General features: G+C 39.1%; 1 protein-coding gene across 2 annotated transcripts in view; it reads left to right on the top strand.

Annotated features, from left to right (window-relative positions):
* The window catches only part of DERA (deoxyribose-phosphate aldolase), a 55,288-nt gene that overhangs the window by 14,074 nt on the left and 24,141 nt on the right, over positions 1-17,073 (top strand). For both annotated transcript variants that reach the window (XM_040563824.1, XM_040563813.1), the window contains exons 4-6: positions 464-559; positions 2,040-2,174; positions 9,743-9,871. In XM_040563824.1, the coding sequence (XP_040419758.1) occupies positions 464-559; positions 2,040-2,174; positions 9,743-9,871 (360 nt within the window). The remainder of the gene's footprint in view (positions 1-463; positions 560-2,039; positions 2,175-9,742; positions 9,872-17,073) is intronic.

Consider the following 17,073-nt stretch of genomic DNA (forward strand, 5'->3'; position numbering starts at 1 on the left):
AATATGAGACCAATTATCTGAGACTTCGAGAGAATAGCATTTTAACTAGAAATGCAGTAGAACTGCATTAACATGAAGACTGCTCAGTTGCTGCTGGGCTCAGTCTGGCTCTACAGGTAAGAACAGAGCTTGGCAGCAGTTTCTCTCACAGTATCCTACTGACTGAGAGTGTCTTTACTGTATGGCATTAAACAGTGAATCTATCAATAAAAATCTTGTAGCTTGAACTCCTGCTAATGCAAACTTATTCCCAGGGTCAGGTGAAGAAACATGAGTGTGGTAACGATATGCAGAATCACCTGAACTGCTTGAACAATAAAACATATATCCCAGTGTGGATGCTTAAGGTCCTTGTGAAAATACAAAAGTGGGAGGTGCAAACAATACACATGTGCTTGTTATATGGATTGCACTAGAGAAGGTGGAAATGCACGTACGAAGAAGTGAACTGTGTCTCTTGCAGGTATTACTGTTGCAGCAGTTTGTGTATATCCTGCAAGGGTCACTGATGCTGTTAATTCCTTAAAGGCTGCTGGTTGCAACATACCAGTAGCTTCAGGTAAGTTTTATTTTAAAATCAAAAATTAAATCTTTCTATGCTATAAAAAAATGTAGAAAAATCTGGAAGTTTGGACTTGCTTTTCCTTCAGAGAGTAAGGTAAAAAGGTAGCAGGTGGAAGGAAAGGAACAGAGAGAAGGATTTGCTTCTGGCAGTTGTTATCTTTTGTTTTGTTTCAACTTTAAGCGTATCAGGAATGCCAAGTCTATTTTGCTGGAAGTTTGTCAGAGAGGTCCTTAAGATACAGAATCATAGTATCACAGAATGGTTTGGGTTGGAAGGTACCTTAAAGATCGTCTGGTTCCAACCCCCCTGTCATGGGCAGGGACACCACCCACTAGACCAGGTTGTTCAGAGCCCCAACCAACCTGGTCTTGAACTTCCAGGGATGGGGCATCCACAGCTTCTCTGGGCAGCCTGTTCCCCTCACCTGAATAAAATAAATTGAGATAGTGTGCTGGACAAAGAATCAGTAGACAATAAGTAACTGTTAATAATAATAGAACTACAGTAATCATTTTGACAGTTCTAATACAAGTCTTTGGTTGTATGATTTGTTTTGTTTTCCCCATCAGTTTTTTGGTTTTTAAGTGTAATCCTACAAGCTGAATTCAGTGAAGCTGTGTGAAGAGGCAAGGGTTATTGCTTGCTGAGCAGCCTGCAGGTTCAGGACTTGTACTCACAAATCTAATAGCACCAGTTCTTCTCCAGTAACCACATGAGAGAGAAGTCCTGAATCTACAATAAGCAAGAAATAAGATCACAGAATTACGCATGTGGGAAGGGAGCTCTGGGTGTCATCTAGTCCAGTCTCCCACTCAAAGCAGGGGTTAACTTTGAAGTTTATCAGGTGCTTATGTCCATGTTTTCTGTGCTTTCTTTTCATTTTTTCATTGTGTAGGGAAAAATAAATACTACATGTATTTAGATGTCAGAGAATCTCTGACAGCCATTATTTTTTGCATTTCCAAAGTTACTTTAGCTTTTGTACTTAAACATCATAAAGGAAATTCTAAGTAGGCCACATTAAAAAGTTTTTAGCATATTGTGATTTAACTGTTAAATGTATTACTGGGAGTTAACCTGAAATGCTTCTTATAAACGTTGGAGAGAATTTTAAAAGTATGTATTGCTTCATGTATGAGTCCTCTCCTTGTTTGTTCAATTCCGCTGGAGGCCATAGATACTATGCTCGCATAGGCCATTTTGGAAAACTTTAAGGCTTGTGAAAGAGACCTTTTTTCAAGAAGTGGTTGTAGTATCTTGCTGGACATTGGTTCTTGAGGGAAGAAATAATGTTTATTGTGTATGGAGACAGTAAGATGAGCTGCCTTTAGATTTTTGAATTGTGATAGGGATTTAAAATTAAAAAAAAAAAAAAAAAGCTTTCAAATTCTTTGTTGCATTCTTTAGTGCAAATTTTATGTTCAATTTATGAAACAAATTTTCATCCCCCTGCCTGCATCTCCCTCCTTGCTAGTGGCTGCTGGGTTTCCATCTGGACAAACTCCTCTAGAAACCAAACTGGCTGAAATAAAGCTAGCTGTGCAGTATGGTGCCAGAGAGATCGACATCGTCATTAGCAGGAGCCTGGTGCTGAGTGGCCAATGGGAAAGTAAGTCTCCTTAGGCAAGGAACCTAAACTTGTATGTGTGCACGTGTGTGAGCTCTTTCTTTGTCTCTTCCTCCAGTTTCCACATCAGTCCTTGAATAATTTGGTCCCTCCCCAAAGAGTAGCTGATAATCCAGGTCACTGAATGAAATAAAAACAGCATAAGTAAGTTATGACAAATGGTCAGATTTTTTGAAAAGAATGCTGTTACAAATTTTGTCAAGTTGGATATTCAGAATGACTTTGTGTTTTGAAAATTCGGGTCCATTGCTTCTATGCCTTTGAGGATTGTGCATATAGGAATAAAAAATAGCAAGTAAAATGGAAGAAAAGTGAATGCTATAGTCTTTGAACTGTTTTATTAACCCCCCCCCCCAAAGGGCTGAGAGTCTAAATATCTTGTTAAATATACATATTTCAATATTTGACCAAAAATACGTATTTTACTTGTTTTCCCTGAAAGTTGAGGGTACATATTGACTGTTCATATTATTTTTGATGTTCCTGTTCTGTAGACTACAACTAATAAGTTAGAACAATAATACTGAAGATGGTTTTTGCTCTAATTGCGTCCTTAATGTACTGTGAATGGTTTGCCTTAAGTGCTGACAATGCTTCTACAACTAATCTCAGTGTGAAGGTAAACACATCATTGTCTTGGAATGAATTTTGCATTTAGTTGTATAATACAGTACTGTAATAGCCTGTGTGATTGGAAGACTCCAAAGGTTTGGTTAAGGAAATGCAGTCATCATGGTAACAGATCTTTTCTGATTTTGGCCTTCTTTCAATTAGCAGTTAGAATTGAACAAAAAAAGCAGGTTTCTGCATCTGTCTTCAAAATTGGTTTCCACTCTCTCTAACATTTTGACCTCTTTTGTATTTATCATATCCCTTTGCCCATAAATACATGTAGCTTTATGAATGTTTGGCTTCTTGAGGACAGGCATTGTCACAGTCATTTGTTTCTTTCAGAGTGGCTATTTTAAATTCAGATACAGCCTCAGGAACTGCTGGAAGATGGAGACTAGGTGACTGAGCAGTTTTAAATAAGACAAAATGATGGTTCAAATTCTGTGTCAGCTAGCAGCAAGGTTGTGCGCACATCTTCCTGTGCTGTGCTATGCCTTGTAGTGATCCATACTTCCAGTTACAAAGCATGTTGCCCCTCCAGGAGATGCCCTCCAGTGGGGACACTTACAGGGTAGGTACAAAATGATTCCAGTCAATGATCTTTGACCAAGACTGAAAAAAGACCAGCAGACTGGACTTGAACATCAACTTGAATTTGTGTCTGACAAAGTCTGCCAGCAATTGTCTTACAGCAATTCTGACATAACTGTGGTCACCATGCTTCAGACTTTGAGGTACTAACTGCTGTTAAGTGCAAGTTACACAGAGCAGAGGTCAGAAGGTTAGTGCATGCAGTCAGTTGCAAATGCAGGCTCTAGACTATGTAGTCCAGGGTTACAAGAACTCAGAGGAGAATTACAGGGCTAGATTCAGAGAGAAAGTTTGTATCACTGATTGAAATGGACTAGATATATGTTGTTAGTTTTTTCTGTGTGGGAAATGAATTGTTTTTGGTAATCATAAATTACTAGGGAGGAATACGCAGACATAAGAATGATGGACCCAGTATAAAGCTACCAGTTTACTAAATAAGTAAATTAGAGTTGACTTTTGATTTGGTATATATATTCTTTTATCCATAGATGAAGTCATGACAAGCTTGAAAGCCATCCATTTTTTTGGCAATGGTTAGTTTACTTTTCTTTTACTGAGAGCAGAATTGAAATTATTTCCAAATGTTTTCTGAAAGTTTGTTTATGAACATGAATCTGTGTATGGCACTTATTTACATTGTCTTGAAAAAGATACCTCAGGAACAGAATGTATTTGCCAGATAATGAAGGGGAAAAATTCTAATATTTAACGTGCCCATCCAAAAAATTATTCCAGTTGGAACTCTGATTTTTTTTGGGGGGGGGAGGGGGGGGGGAGAGGGGGAGAGGGGAGGAATTCATTATTCTTTCTGTCTAGCTTTCATAGAATCACAGAATGGTTTGGGTTGGAAGGGACCTTAAAGATCATCTCGTTCCAGCCCTCCTGCCATGGGCAGGGACACCTCCCACTAGACCAGTTTGCCGAAAGCCCCGTCCAGCCTGGCCTTGAACACTTCTGGGGATGGGCAGCCACAGCCTTTCTGTGCAACCAGTGCCAGTGCCTCACCACCCTCCAAGTGAAGAATTTACTTTCAGCAGGTGTATGTTACTTGTGTGAACATGCAGCTTTCCAGCTCTATCTAATGGTTAGGTATGATACGCTATAAAGTACATTTCGTGAAGTTAGAAGAAGGGATGAAGAAATGTCTTTTAGGCTGGATCCATTTAGTATGTAAAATTGAAAAAGAATGTCTAGTGCACTAGCAATGACTGCGTTCAAGGTACTTCATAAACTCTAGCTGCCTTGCAGTTATGGCAAAATGCTTGCTTATACTTAAAACACTAGTTAGTATATTGTTATGGTTATTTTCTCATGTTGTCATTCTTTGAAACTTCAGGTACTATTGACAAAAATATTCACCTGGTAGAGTGCTTTATCTTACTGTTTATATATTTCGAGTTGCTGTTCTAATCTGTGCCATAATTGGGGTAGCCATGATAAAATAGTGTTGCTTTGTGATTTGTTTCAAAAGCTTGTGTGGCTATTAAATATTTTAGTGTACGTTCAATTATATCAACTTTTTTTAAAGCAGTTATTATTATTGGGGCTCTTTATGACATTCAGGACACATTTTGTAGGTCTGTTCTTTATGAGGTAGTTGTTAAGAGGTTTTTAATGGTGCTGAACATGTAAACACTTTATTGGGCAGCTAATTTAGGTTGGAAAATAACCTTAAATGAGATTTAAGTTTATGACCTTATATGTATATACCTTTTACAAGCTATTAGCTTGTAGAGCAATAATATTTTACAATAGTTTACTCAACCATTGTCTTGTATCACTTGACAAAGTATGAATTCTGATTAAAAATCAGAATTTAGATAGTGTCTTTAAGCACAGGGTATGGAGGCTGTACGTAAAGCATGATGAAGTTGACCAACAAATTACTGAAAGAAACTGGATATGTGCTCCATACATATGTTGGAATTGCTGTACTTTCTGAAGCTGTCTGAGTTGCCCCAATGTTACTTCTAGTTCCACAGTTTTTAGCAAACAACTGGACATACCACAAGTGTCAGTGGCTTCCAAATTCTTGCTAACCATTGATAACGGTTTATATTTGCTCTGTGTCAATCAAAGTTTCGTACAAAAATGGAACAAAAGAAGTATACTTTAAGAAGTTTTAGCATGGCTGCGTCCATGAAATAGATAGATATAACCTCTTTCTGAAGGTTGCCTTTCGATCCTTACTAATAACTATTCAATCATGAGTTCAGAGGCTTTGTTCAGGAGTTGGGGACACCTTCTGTGCTGTATACTGTATAAACTGCACAGAGAAAATACACTAAAATACACTGCCTGATCCAGAGGCTTGGAAAGCATTGCACATGTTGTTCTGAAATACTATAGTTGGATTTACTATTTTCCAGATTTGTAAGCTGATTTGGGACCTCAAAGTCTTTGCGTAATTTCTTTCTTACATTGTCAGCAGCAGCTCAGACTCTTGAAGCCAAATCCTGTTTTCAGTTTCATGTGAATCACTGGAGCCTGGAGTTGCACATATGTGGCTGAGAGCAGAACTGATAGAGTCGTGTTGTGCTGATAGCCTTGCGCTTGTCATTTTGTTAACAAACCTGCCATTAATGTGCAAGACAGAAGGGATTCCAGCTCCTTTTCCAGTTTCCTAACATGATTACCTTGATCTTTGGTCTAACAGAAATTGAAACATCTTCCCTTCTTATCTCAGTTTCTACCCTTAACATCAGTCAATGTGACTGACTAGTTGAAAACAACAAATAAGATGAATTAAAAAGGAAAAAAAAGTGCTTCTATTACCACATTTTTGAAGAAGAGCTGTTTCATAAAAATTTAAGCTGTCTTTTTCTTCCTTTAACATTTTCATGTTCTGTGTAGAAGATACAGATTATTCCCTTTATTATGTGATTCTAGAACAAATGTATTAGACCAAAGCAAAAGACCATATAGATAATCTGGGGCAGGTTATAGCCAGCATTAATTGGTAAGGGTACTTGCTTGAAAGACATGAAGGGAGAGGCACATTTTCTCTGGTGTACTTAATAGCTGCTAAATATCAATAGAATGCTTTTACTTAATTGTTGGAAATACAGGAAAACTCACAAAAAAAAAAAAGCACCTTCCAATTGTTTTCTTCTCTAACAGCAGAATTAAAACCACAGCTATGAAATTATTTTTTCTTTCCTATCAAGTCTGTTGTGTTTTTTTTAATCTAAATTGTATAAATTCATATAATAAAAGCAGATTTAAAGTTCATAAAAACAGTAAGGTATGTTAAATAAATGGGTGCAAAGTAGAAATATTCTTGTCGCGTATTTTAACTGCTAAATCAGTGAAGGTATTACACACTGCATCAGTGATCATCTGACCCTAAATATTACCCATATAAGTTGGCTTCCTTTGTGTGTGGTTTTATTTTGTTTTGGTTTTGGTTTGCTTTCTTTGTGTGTGTGTGTGTTTGGTTTTGTTTTTTTTTTGGTTGTTTTGTTTTTCCTGGTTAAGACTTGGACTTCATTTAATATGGATAGTGTTAATGCCATATTCAAGATACTACACAATATTGGCCATTTGGTTTGAGAGCTCTTGATTATTCTTTTCCACTGTTTTTAACAGTCAGAGGAAGAATCACTTGCAACCTTTTGATGATGGTCTTAGCTCACAGTTGAATATATATGCCTGCGTGGTTTTCTGTGATAGGGATTTATCCTAAAAGCTTTCTGACACTACTGCAGACACTACTGACACTACAGAGCAGCTCCATCTGCTGTGCCAACTACTACTGGTGTTCTGCACAGGTCAGAGATATTCCAAGAACCAGTGTCTAGTGCTTCTCCTGCCACTGATGAGCTTGAAGGAACTGAGTAGTTACGTGGTTTGTTTTTGGCAGCCTTGACTGTTCTAGAGGCAGCCCAGGACTTCTTGAAACACTGAGTGCATATTCAAGTGTGATTAACTCCAACCACACTTCAGATGTTTGACGGGAAATTTCAGGATGATCAAGTTATCAGTCTTTCGATTTAAATCTGACTGAGTACTGAAACTTTTTATTTTTGAAAAGAGTAGGAGTTTTTGCACTTGTTCGGTATCAAAGCAGTCACTCTTTGACCTGGGACTAGGGTTCTCAGTCTGCTTAATTTTCTCTGTCCCAGAGGTAGTTGCATTTCTATTTGTGCTTTTACAGTAAGGCTGAGAATGTCCTGTGAGTGCCAGATATTGTTTGCAATAATTGGTCTGTGAATAGAGAACAGTATTTATTACCTATACACCTGCCGCATTAAAACATGCCTACTGTTCCACCACCTCATCTAACCTGATAGACACAGATGATTGAAGATCCTCAGTTGTTCCCATCTGTGGGTTGATGCATGCTGTCAGATAGTGAGACTCTTCAAATGATCTTGGCACTAATTGCATATAAAAGTACCTTCCAACAATAGGGAGAGTTTAGTAGCTGCAGTACTAACTTCAGTGAAAAGCAGTTACGGGGATATAATTCCTTTTCATGGAATCCAACCTAAATGTACATTTTGTTGATTTTGTTTTGACATTTTTTGGCAGTGTATCTTAAAGGTAGAGAAAACTTGAGTCTTTTCTTGTTGTTACCATAACTAGAACATGAAAGCTGCTTTTTCTGGCTTTCCGAAGGCTTTGGGAAAGAGTCATTCCACAAAAAGAGACTGCATTTGGATCTAACATGAGCAATGTTATCAAATGCACAAGAAAATAGCACAGGTTCTTTGTATTTCCTTTTTGAGACTTGATTTGATGTAGAAGGTTTCTGGAGTATCATCAATTGATCAATAAAACATGTGAGACTGCATGCTAGTGCTGATTAATTCACACCTTTGGTACACAGTGAGAAACAAGGTGAAACCTGGTGTCTATAAAGGGACTTGCTAAGTGCATTAGCCAGTTGTCTACTAATGTGTGTAGCGTGTCTCAGCGGACCACTGCAGTGATCCCAGCCCTGGCTGCCTGGTGTGCCAGCAGCATCAATAGCATTCGGCAGCATTGCGGGTGGAGAGGAGGTCCAGCCATGCAGCAGGATGGCGAATCCTCCTGTATGTCTACAGGTCCTGCTTGAGGACTGAGAGGAAAAGAAAGCCAGTATTGCTGAAAAAAATTGGTCCTGGACATTTTTTAGCAAGATGGATTTGTTAAAAGCCATGTTTTTACCTTCTATAAATTAACTTTTCAATTTTGTGTGTTTGAAGATTAAGTACAGTTTGTGTAAAGCACTCTCCTACGAAGGATCCCGTTTGCTTATTTTATATCTTTTTTTTTTTTTTTTCTAATTCAGATTCTGGAAATGTTGCCTGTACACTGTAAGAGCTGCTTCTTCCCACCACTAACACTAATCATCTCCAAGTGGTCAGCTTCTAGCAGTTACATTTCAATTACTTCTAGCTCCTTTAATCTTCCTGTGTTTACAGTTTTGTGGGGAGCACAGTTGAATTTTGGTAAAAAGGGTGGTAGGGTTTTCCTGTGCTCCCCACATTGCATTTCCTGACCAAGTATGCGAGTTCTAGCCTTTTTGAAAAAACGCAGTAAGTCCATGTCCTCGGTCACCCCCGGGCAGTGCAGTGACCTGAGCTGGTTCGTGAACACCGAGCTGTGCAGAGTCACTGATCCATGAAGGTGCTATCTCAGGCCTCGGGCTCTCCTCACCAGGGGTGCTAGCAGCCTGTGTTGATTAGGCTGCATATTTTCAGGAAACTCGTATTTTCAAGAAGCTTCTGTGGGATTCGGATACGTAAACACAGGCACCTAGCTCGCTGACAGACTGCCCCATGGTACTGGGGGGTACAACAGGACCTAATGCAGACGTGGTGCCTCCAGGAGCAGCCGCTGGAAGCCAGGCGGATGATAGGTCAGGCACCTCAAGTGTCACCGAGGTCCCTAATTAGACAACTCAGTCACACCTTTGTTGCCTCGTAGGCTGAGCCCTTTGGTATAGATGGCTGAAGGGGACAGGGAGCGTGGTGTCACGATGTGCGCGGGAAAGCATAACTGTCCCTGAGTACTGATTCAGTTTAGTACCAAATTTATTGCTGAAAAAGCTGTTTTAAAATCAATCTTGAATATTACAGCATTTTTTTTCTCTCCTGATGTATTCATGAGTGTTTGGCATACTGTGCACATTCTTAGTTTTGAGAGAAGCGACATTAATAGCTATTAAGTTAAGTCTGAAACTGTGTGGCATTGTTAATTACCTCCAGTCATGTAATTTATTGAACTTACAAAACTTAAGTTCTTGAGTGCTATGACTAATTATAAGATTGGAAATTAATCCAGAAGTGGAAATTACAGCCATACTTGAAAATGTCTCTCAGCCAACTTTGATCATTTTCAAATGCTTTTATCCACAGGTCTCTATGAGGAGATCCGCCAGTGCCGTGAGGCCTGTGGAGAAGCTCACATGAAAACAATCCTAGCAACGGGTGAACTGGGGTCCCTTGCTAATGTCTACAAAGCCAGCATGATAGCTATGATGGCAGGTAAATATATGTGTGTTCTTCTTTTTAAGCTAAGAATGTCTTTGCTATATTATTCATGAAGCCTAAAAAATTCTAGTCGTGAAAGTTTAGTTTTGCCTATAGTCGGCAAAAACTATTATGCAGCAATTACTGAAGTTGCAGGTGTAGTAATGAAGTATCACTTGTTTGTATAACCTACAAAAATGGCATGAAGTGTTAAATAACACTTAAAACTGCTAAATGACAAGATTTGTAGGAAAAATAATGTTGTCAAATGTCTGATCCGTGGGATGTTTAATAAGGGCACATACATTTGAGGTAGATTTTCCAGGTAGTGTTGATGAGCATACAGATGTAGGGCGGTAGGCAGGTGGCTTGTGAACCTATTTTAAATGCAGTGGGAATTTCTCTGGGAAGATTGCACTGAAAACTCCCCTTCTGGTTTGTGATCACTTCTAACTACCTCTATGAGAGTGTGAGTTGGGTACCCAACTGTGCTGGAAATGCAGCAAAGGGAAGAACACCACGTGCTACAGCAGGTGTGGGAATGTGCTAGGTTATAACCGGACCACTCAAGATTGGGACACTCACTACTGACAATTAATTGGTGTTCAGTCTTACCTGTCTTTGAAAACTAAATTACATCTGTCTTGATGTTTAGGAGCATGCCAGTCTGTTATCCTGAACCTTTCAGCTAAGAAACACATTCCCATGAGCAGGATGGAGTTTCTAGGGGCTGTATATATGTTGTAGGTATTACTATTTTGCATAGCTATAGCCATTGCAGACTCTGAATGTAAGAAAGCACCCATTTGAGCCTAGATTTACAGCAGTGTATTCCTCTGCAACTTTGGACCAGTGCTGGTCCAATTTCTCCCTAGTTTAAACAAGATTTCAGGGCTGTGGTTTAATACAGTCTTTAAGATGCAAAATGTTCTTTGGACATCATTCTGGACACCTGTTTCTTCCACCATATTTGAAAGAGGGTACCTCATGAATATTGACAGAGAGAAATGTAAAGAAGTACTAAGAACCACTGAGTTAGTCCATCTTCTAACTAAATTTTCCCTCTTTTTTGCACTGATTTTTTTTTCCTACTGTAAGCTCTTCAGACCTAGGATTTATTCTTATTTTAGAGCAAGAAAAGTCATCTGAGTGTTTTTCCAGTATTTAAATAAATATTCAACTTGCTGCTGACCTCACTGCCTCCTTCCACAACACTGTGCTTATCTACTTCAAATGGAATGGGAGGCATTTTATACTGCTATGTCAATTAGTATCCTTAGGTACAGTATTATGCTAGCAAATACTGCTTTTAATTAGAATAGGTATAAGAAATACATTTCCTGTCACTTAAACTGATATACTAATAATTATCATCACATTTTTGTAACATACAGTACTGATGAATTCAGGTTGTAAAGCATTAGAATGTTTTCAGATTTTTTGCTGGTGTAATTTTTCTGAAATACAGCAGATGGCCCTGTTGTTAATGATTTTCCTTGCATAGTTATTCATTTTATAAGATACTTATCTGTATAGCATTTGCAGTAGTTTTCTTGTTTCAGTCTCTTCCTTTTCCTTTGTAAGTGTAAAAATAAAAATGTATTTTTGTTCTACACACATGTATTGAAGGCCAGATTTTCAGATTCTGACTTGTCAGAACTGCTGAGAAACTCAAATTCCAGATGAAGTTTGTTTGATATGCATATGTGTAATATTTTGGGGAGAAAGTAATTTGGCATGGTAGGTTTAGGTTCTAGCTTTAGTGTCCATTTATTTTTATAGCTGCTGTTATGATCTAAAGGAAAGAAAGAAAGGAAAAATGCAGCTGATCTAGTGGATATGGCAGGTCCTGGGAACTTTCATTTGAATGTAAAAAAGAACACCTCTGATAACCCTGAAGCTAATGATTAATTTTATGTGGAGAAAATAGTTATGTAGTATATTGGATTCAAATGCAAAACTTACTTTAGAAGTTCTTGCTACCTCTGGCCACTTGTTACTGTACTTGCCCCCAAATCTGCTGCTCCTTCAGCTATGGTGTTAGAAGTGCTCATCATGCTGCGCAGTAAACTGAGTTATCGAAGTAATACTGATGCAAATTACTTCAGAAAGGGGTAACTAGTTTTGTTTTTTTGTTTGTTTGTTTTTCCAATTGCCACCCCCTCAACAATTTGGTTTACTGCCCTGCCTTGCATGCAGTTGTATCTGTGCAGCTGAGGACATGGCTTGTAATCCTTAAGCTGTTTTCACTGTACAGCACATAATGCAAGTCTATCATGTAGGGAGCACAAAATCCTAGCTGTACTGATATTTACATTACTGTTGCTGGGCATGCACACTCTCACCTAGGTTCAGAAGCACTGATCTGTGTTGCAACATGTATTAAAATACATATTTTTTTTCCCATCTGTCTCATTTGCGAGACTCAGAAGGCTGGGGACAGGAAAGTGTCACAGTGCTGATTTAGCACTAGCTCCATGGTTAAAAAGCTTCCCTGGGATGTCTGACACCTGGGCACTCCGTGGTTGTTCTCACACACAAAGGTAAATTTTACAGTGTATTTGCCATTAAGGTTTTCAGTCCCTCCTGATAAAGTTGCTCTGCTTTGCACAAAGCAATTAACTGAGCAGGGAATGCAATGCAGATGTCTCCTCTCCCGAGTAACTTTTCAAAATTTGTATACAGGCTTCCTTATGCTGGCTTAAGGAATGATGGGTGTGTGCTGGGAAGAACAGCATGTTATATTTAGTCTGATTCAGCTAGCAAGTGGGGGTTCAGCCACTGGAGGAGAAGCCAGCTGCACAGATGATTCTATAACTGACTTGAAAAGGTATGGCAAAAGGTAAAAGGTCAGCCCCTCCACTTGGATTTTTAAGATAATGCTGGGATTTTAAGATAACACTAAGGGCCATGCTCAGGCTGGGGCAGTGTGCCTGCACACGTCTGTACTCAAAAGTGCTAGCATGGGCCACATCTGTAGCTGTACTCTGAAGCACAGTCCTTGCAGGACTTGGTGGAAGCCATTCACTGCACCCCAGTGAGAGCCTGAGCCCAGCAAGACATGCAGATCCCAGCAGTGCACTGATGGCAGGGGTCAGCTGTAGAAAACGTGCTTTGTACAACATGCCTGTGTACAAGTTGCTAATGCTTGAACCTGCCAGAACTTTGGGGGGAAAAAAGTATGGCTTCACAGCGAATGCAATAATAACCTGCCTCTATTTGAAGCAAATATAATCATTTGCCTCTATTAGGCTCCTCCTGTGTCTGAAACCTTATCTCTGAAGTACCATGTCTACTTTTTCTTCCTTCTCTAGCGCAGTGCATAGGGAGAAGGACATCAGAATGGAAACAGACACCCAGTTCTCTTAAATTCTTTTAACCAACCCTTTACCGACTTGACTGATGTGATAAAAATTCTTCTGGAATATTTAAGTATCTATTTCTGAGTGCTGTGCTGGAAGAGGCTGACAGCCCTCTAAGGACAGTGAGTCAGCTGGCAAGAATAATTCTTGCAGTGCTAAGGAGGAGAGAATGGAGAAGGTAAGGACTGCGCATCAGTGGCTCTTTGTAACTACCAAAGGAGCACATTTCAGAAAGCTGACTGAGATCAATTCTCAGCAATGAATCAGGGATTTTTTTGGTCGTTGTGTGTAATGTCCACTGCCACTTTTTGAGCTTCTTGAGGTGTTGATGGTGAATCTGAGTGCATGAGCTTCCCAAGGGTAACTCACTGCATCTTCGATTCTGACAGAAAGTTTCCAGACACTGAGCAGAGCAAACTAATCAGTGGTTTTCAATGTCTTGTGTACACTTGTGTGAGTCAGGTCCATTTCTACAGAAAACAATCAAATCTGCATCTTTGAAGCCTCTCGGAAGAAACTGTTCTGAGGAACACAAATGGGAGTGCCTGGCTCCCCAGTACTAGTGGGATCTACACCATGTTTCTTCACCTTGGTGCCTTTAAAAAAAAAAAAAAAAAAGAGAGAGAGAAAAGAAAATAAAAACAGGGCTTGTATGCAGTTTTATTATTGCAGAGAGGCCTTTTTTTTTTTTGGAAACAAACATAGACTGCCAAAGAAGTCAGACAAGGAGGGGAAAGATGATAAGATGGCAGTGGGAAGGGAAAGGTTCAATAAAGATGTAGATGACTTAATTGCATATTTCAGTATATATAAGGTTTGTATTTTGGAAAATCATGTTTTAACCAAATTACCTAATTACAAAAACTTAATTGTTCTATATAAGAATTTGTATTAAGTAAGATACACAAATGGAGGAGAGGTGGAAGAAGTAACTAAGTAAATATACTTTACATTAAAAGTGAAAACTTCCTCTGTTGTTTTTAGCTGTCAAAGCTGGTCTCCACAGTACATCTCCCTTTACCTCATTCTTTGGGAAGCTGAGGGAGATAAAACAGTGACATATGAAAGATATTTGTTTTCATTATAAATCACTAAACAAGTACCTATGTAAAGATCAGGAAGGAGTGATGTATGCTCTTCTGCAGCCCTACTAAACATATGGGTTTCAAATAATTTTTTGTAGGTCATTAAGCAGTTAGTCGAATAAGTGGAGATACTAAGTCTTATAAAAATTGAATTTAGAAAGGGAATGAATTAGTGCTAAAACAAAGTAATGTCTAGAGTCGCTAGCACAAAGAAGCCTGTAAAAAGTATCAAAAGATGGTCGAGGCAACCTTCTTTAGAAGAAGAAAATTAAAACACATGGAATCTGCCCACAGAAATTTGTAGATGTTTTGATACTGTTAATTCCAAAGTGAGCAGGAAATAATAGAGCTAAACAGTGAAGAAACAATGTGCTTTGCAGTTCTTAGGAGAAACCGTTATCAGTTCTGCCAGTCTTCAACCTACCTTATTGCAGTGGTTCCAGTTAATACACACTCATTTTCATAAATCATTTTCAGAAATAGGCTGGCCTTGCTTAGATCCAGGGAGAGACTGGCTGAGGGCTGTCAGACTCGATCTTTGTCTCTAAAAGCAGAGACTAGTGGCAAAAGGGTTCCCCCTAAGAAAAGACAGGACACGGGAGTACTGCTTGAAGAGGTTTCCTCAAAAATCTTGAAGACCAGAACGTCCCACTGCACAAAAGGCTAGTTCTGATTTAAGAAAAGATATAACACTTTAATGATTAAAGGGAGAGTCCAGGAAATGTGCTGTGGAACATCACAGAATAATGCCTAGCTACACAAAGCTTTTAGCTCAGCTCTAAATAAGGTATTTATACTGTAGTTAATATTGCTGCAGACACATTTTTAGCATGAATAATGTGAACGCAAATTCTGAGGTACCAATAACTGTTGCTATTTTGAACACTATCTTGCAAAGATTTGTTTGGAGCCAGGTTAGATGGTATGGCTTTAAACATGCTAGCAGCCTTCTAAGTGTTAGGAATGCATTTCCTGCTGCTGGACGTGGACTGGCATGGTCCAAAGCAAAGGTTCTACCAAGCAAATGTTTCATGAGAAATAAAAAAGAGAGGAGACCAAACTAGCAAAATTTGATTGAAAAGCTAGGCATGCTTCGTGCAGATGCTACTAATGTAGGAAACAAGACTACTGAATAAGTAATAATACTTAGCACTTTACGTCTTCAAAGTACATACAGACATTAGCAGAATAAATCTCACAATAGCTCTGTAAAGTATGAGACAAAGATCATAACAGATGGGTCAAAAGTCAAGCTGTGATCAGTTGTGAGTTCCTGGCTTTAAATCCCATGCTCGTACCAAAAGTTGAGGGTCCTTTTCAGTAGTGTTTGAGCTGCATTATGCTTAAAGACAAGTTTGATTTAATTATGTGTCCACAGCTTCAGCTGTAATTTGATACTAACAAGGTAGTTATTAAAGCCCAGAGCAAATGAAAAGCAAAGCAGGGCAGGAGGCTGGGTAGCAGATAGGAAACAAGATTCCAGTCTGTGTCTTATTTTATACATCCGAAACACAACCAACTGTATTGAGTTTGCTGTGTACTGGTAAAAGGCACACTTTGGCCTGTAAAGGGACAGTTGGAAATGAGGAGTAATGAGTGGCTGTCATGTTCTAGAAGCAGACCAGGTTAAAACTGTCAATTCCTTTCTACAGAAGTGAACTGGCTTTGAGTGCTTTCCAGGGTGACTGATGGTGTTTAGATTTACTGGTGTAGGGCCGGGGGCAAACTAGTAAGTCCTTACTCTTCTGAATATATGGGAAGAGGACTGATTGTCTGACCGGTGCCTAAGGCTTTTTCAGTCACAGTCTGGTGGTGATTCCTCTCTCCCTCCAACGAAGCAGGACTCAGAGTGAGTCCAAGGTGCAAAATGGATTACTTGCTGTTCTGGCTTGGCTGGAAGGAAAAGGTAGATGTTGGAATGCAATGTGTTCTTGCATTGACTGCTTGTCTTCAGAGAACAAAGCACAGTGCAGAGAAAGTTTTTCCACCTGCCTTATCAAATGGTAGAGAATAATCCCAATTTGCTTTGACTGTGATCTTCTGGCGGTACAGATTAGATCTAGCATGGACATCAGCACGTTTCTGAATTTCTTTCAATTTACTGAGTGCATAATACGATGTTTGCGTTGGCTGTCTTCTGACTGAACACATGCAAACAGTACCTCGTTTGTCCAAAGATCTGCCCATTCCTTCAGAATTTTTAGATAAATTTGAACTTGCAGAATTGGAACTGCTTCAGCACGTTGTGTTGTGAAGATGCAGTGTTGCAGGTACGTTTAGGAGTATAGCCTTGGTTACTGCCTTGGAATGTAGAAATGGTCGCAGTATGGCTGCTGTAAGAGACTCATTGGGACAGTAATTAACACTAAGGTTGCTGATAACTTTACTGTCTGTTTGCTGCAGCAGATGTCTCACATTCTGCATAGTCTGCAGTCGTTCTGCATGTTCACAGCTCTGGTTAACATCACCAAAAGTTCAGTGCAAGGAACGAGCATAAAACATGCTGTGGAAAAAACAAGATACAGAGCAGTGCAGAGTAACACAGTCTGCCTCAAAAGTTTGAATGTTGATATAGAATAAAAAAGGTTTTGGATTAGCAGTTAGATCAAAAGATGTTCTTGGCAACATGGAAAGTCTTTAAATATAATCTGTATAAAAGAGATCTGTACAGGAACAAGTGACTCGATTTATTCTAGTACAGAGTGGGGAGAAAAGAGAAGAAGAAAAAAGCCGGTAGTATAAAAATGCAGATAGCTGCATGTTCAGAAAG

This window comes from Cygnus olor, chromosome 1, assembly GCF_009769625.2.
Source record: "Cygnus olor isolate bCygOlo1 chromosome 1, bCygOlo1.pri.v2, whole genome shotgun sequence".
NCBI lineage: Eukaryota > Metazoa > Chordata > Aves > Anseriformes > Anatidae > Cygnus > Cygnus olor.